Source organism: Mastomys coucha, unplaced genomic scaffold (genome assembly GCF_008632895.1).
Source record: "Mastomys coucha isolate ucsf_1 unplaced genomic scaffold, UCSF_Mcou_1 pScaffold21, whole genome shotgun sequence".
NCBI classification, from domain to species: Eukaryota; Metazoa; Chordata; class Mammalia; order Rodentia; family Muridae; genus Mastomys; species Mastomys coucha.
The window spans coordinates 132778578-132781665 of record NW_022196904.1 but is presented as its reverse complement, the minus strand read 5'-3'; the positions used below and the strand labels follow the sequence as shown (position 1 = coordinate 132781665).

Genomic DNA, 3088 nt, shown 5'->3' with positions numbered 1-3088 from the left:
AAGTGGCGGTGGGGCTGAGGGTTTCCTTGCAGTGCCTCTGTCCCCTATCCCACCCCAGCACCCCTGCTCCTACCCCACCATAGCAGGGGACTCCTGGGGTCCCTCGGCCAGTCCCTCCCCCATCCCTGGGAACCCTGGAGGAGCAGCGTCTGCTTCCTGCTACTATTAAACCTTTAAAGACAGAGGGTAAATAAAATCGTGCACTGAAAGGCGATGACTCAGCCGCCCCCGCCGCCCCTGGCCCTTAGGTCGGTCCCCGCATTCCCCAAGTTAGCCTTGCTAGCCCCGTGGTCCCCGCATTCCCCAAGTTAGCCTTGCTAGCCTCGTCCCCGTAAGCTTCCAGCATGTCGGGGTTGTGTGGTCGCAGCCCGAGGTGTCTGTCGCCTAGATTGGGGCACACAAGGAAGAAGGCAGGCCTTTCTCTTCACGTGGCTGAGCATTGCAGGGAGCTGTTTTTCCTCCCACTTCTTCACTGCCTAACTTACCAAAGGTCATTGTCCCATTTTACAGAAGGGACAAGAAATTCAGATAATTTCGAGGCACAACTCTGGGGAGCAACTTGGGTAATAAAGCCCGTTGGGGCAGGGCTACTTCCCAAGAAAGTCTAGTGGGTGGCCCTTGGATGCTCGCCCAAGGTGGGAGGAGACGGTGGCTAGGGCTTGGAAAGAACCCGTGGGTTCACGACTCTCGTGCTCAGGAGTCTTCGGTCTCCCCGTGAGTGGGATTCTGAGCGCTGTAGTTCTGTCTAGGGGTCGGGGCGCTTCCCGGGGTTTCCTGGCCTGTGAGTCACAGCGGGCAGGGACCGCTGAGGTGCATTCCTCTGCAGGCAGGGCCGGAGCCCGGGCGGGGAGGGGACCACAAGTCACTCCACCTGGCAGCTGGGACGTTGGGGCTGGAGGGAAGGCTCGGGGCTCCCGTCAGAGAGGCGCCGAGCAGTTCTCGCCCCCCACCCTCCTCCGATAAGCGGTAGCTTCAAGCAATGGGTAAGGGGCAGCCTGGGGCGGTCGGTGGGGGGGCAGCTCCGAGAGCCTGCCTGGGTAGGAGAATGCCCGAGTCCGGGGCGTGTCTGGGCCGAGGGGCGGAGACCTTATAAAGACCACGCCGCGGCCGTGGTCCGCAGCAGAGCGAGCGCGTTTGGTGCAACCTTTCGAAATGGCTTCGAAAACCGTGAAGACCTCCGACGAGATCCTTTGCGAGGGCGAGCTGGAGAAGAGAAGCCACAGCCTGTTCCAGGTCTGGAAGAAGAAGCGCTGCGTGCTCACCGCCGACCGCCTGCGCCTCTTCTCCGGGAAAACCAGCCCCGCCAAGGAGCTGTTTTTCCACTCCATCCTCAAGGTGGACTGCGTGGAGCACACCTCCAAGTACGTGTACTTCACCATCGTCACCAACTACTACAAGGAGATCGACTTCCGCTGCACGGTCGAGAGCTGCTGGAACGCGGCCATCACCATGGCGCTGATCGAGTTCCAGAACCGTCAGGCGCTGCAAGAGTTTCGCCGCTGCCGGTATCTGCGCTCTGCATCCGAGCCTGGAGATCCGAGCTCTCCGGGTCGGTGGTGAGTACCGCCCACGTACGCGGCGTCCGAGTACCGGGCATGGGGGTGAGTGGATGCCTCCCGGTGGAGAAAACTTCGGTTTTAAAAGCCACGGGGGGCGGGAATCCTACGTCTTTGAAAACCCTTTGGAGTGGGACCTGGGACGCATGGCAGGAGCTGCTCGGCCCACCCGGGCAGCTCCTGACTCAGTCTTCTCTCTACAGAAACGCACGGGACCAGTTGAGCCGGGAACCAGCCCACGCTGCCGTATCAGACAGGAGCCCAGGAGCCCAGGGGATGCCCCGGGTGACGCCGCCGCTGCTCTTCACCGAAGATATTCCCGTGCTTGCTGAGCCTTGCCCCGCTGTGCGGGTGCTCTAACTTATTGGACTGTATATTTATATTGGTTACCTGCTTCCAACCCACCATTCCGTGTTAATATTTTTTTATACCATATTTTCATTCCAAATAAACAATGCCATTTCTCTTTTTTTAAACAACTGTGTGGTCCGTGTAGTTCCTGCTGGGGCATGTGGAAGGGTGGGAGTGGAAAGGGACTCCTATCGGGTGTTATTCCTTCTCCACGTCCCAGGAACCATTCAAAGCGCCTTTGAATGAACTGTCATCTGCCAGTGGGGCTCATGCCTCGCCAGGTCAGGAAGTACTCTGGGTGTGGTTTGGCTACCTTTTGCGTTTGGGTGTGTCTTGAAAGGATACTGCTGGTGGCCGGGATTGCTCAGAGTTCACTCACCAGTTAGCACCTCCTGGACATCTGAGAGGTTGCTCTGTTCACTAGGGTGGGTGCCCTCATTGTCCCCTCCCACCCACATACCGTCTGTCCAGCAGTGAATTCAAAGGACTATTGATTGTTTACTCATTGACAACCCCCATGCCTGAACCACGGTGGCTTGAGACAGCCCTCCTGTCCAGAGCCCAGGGAAAGCACACTGTGTACACCTTTTGTCACAGATGGGAAGCAGGCCTGGCTGTCGCCAATGATGGAACAGTGAGGCCCAGAGCTGTGGCCCTGGTGTGGAGCAGCCCGAGAGCTCCCCATACCTCTAGCCTACTTCTCGGGTCGCCTGCCAGGTATCAACTCTGACTCCTCCACCAGGCTGTGTTCCTGTTAAGGGGCTCAAAGTCTCTGTCAGGTGGGCAGGCAGGCAGGCAGGCAGCCAGCCAGCCAGGTGGTAGGGCCTAGGACAGAAGTAAATCTCTTTCTCCAAGGTTTTACTGGAGGACAAGCCCCAAAAGGCAGAGTGACAGACACCGAGTCCCTGCCAGAGCAGGTATTATCCTTCCTGGGTCTCTCTGGCTATGGGAATGCCATGAAGATGGGGGTGAAGATGGGCGTGCCACATGCCTTCCAGGTTGGCCTTGGAAGCCGGCACCAGGAGAGGGAGAATCCCCCTTTTCTCTTTAGGAAGGAAGGGTTTATACTAGAGTTGCTTTTTCTTACAAGGTATTGTCTGTTAGAGCAAACGAGGCAGGGGCTTCTTTTCTCTCTCTCTCTCTCTCTCTCTCTCTCTCTCTCTCTCTCTCTCTCTTTCTTC

General features: G+C 57.9%; 1 protein-coding gene across 2 annotated transcripts; it reads left to right on the top strand.

Annotated features, from left to right (window-relative positions):
• Nucleotides 1–810: 810 nt before the first annotated feature.
• On the top strand, nt 811–2032 carry Phlda2 (pleckstrin homology like domain family A member 2). Of its 2 annotated transcripts, none has more exons than XM_031384681.1 (2): nt 811–1556; nt 1760–2032. In XM_031384681.1, coding segments are annotated over exons 1-2 (405 nt in total). In that variant the 5' UTR covers nt 811–1152; the 3' UTR covers nt 1761–2032. The 2 variants fall into 2 exon arrangements, with proteins under 2 accessions (XP_031240541.1, XP_031240540.1); XM_031384680.1 differs by having other exon boundaries at nt 811–1601; nt 1760–2009.
• Nucleotides 2033–3088: the final 1056 nt, after the last annotated feature.

Coding starts and splice junctions, on each gene's coding strand:
- Phlda2 (XM_031384680.1), top strand. CDS start 1,153: ATGGCTTCGAAAACCGTGAAGACCTCCGACGAGATCCTTTGCGAGGGC.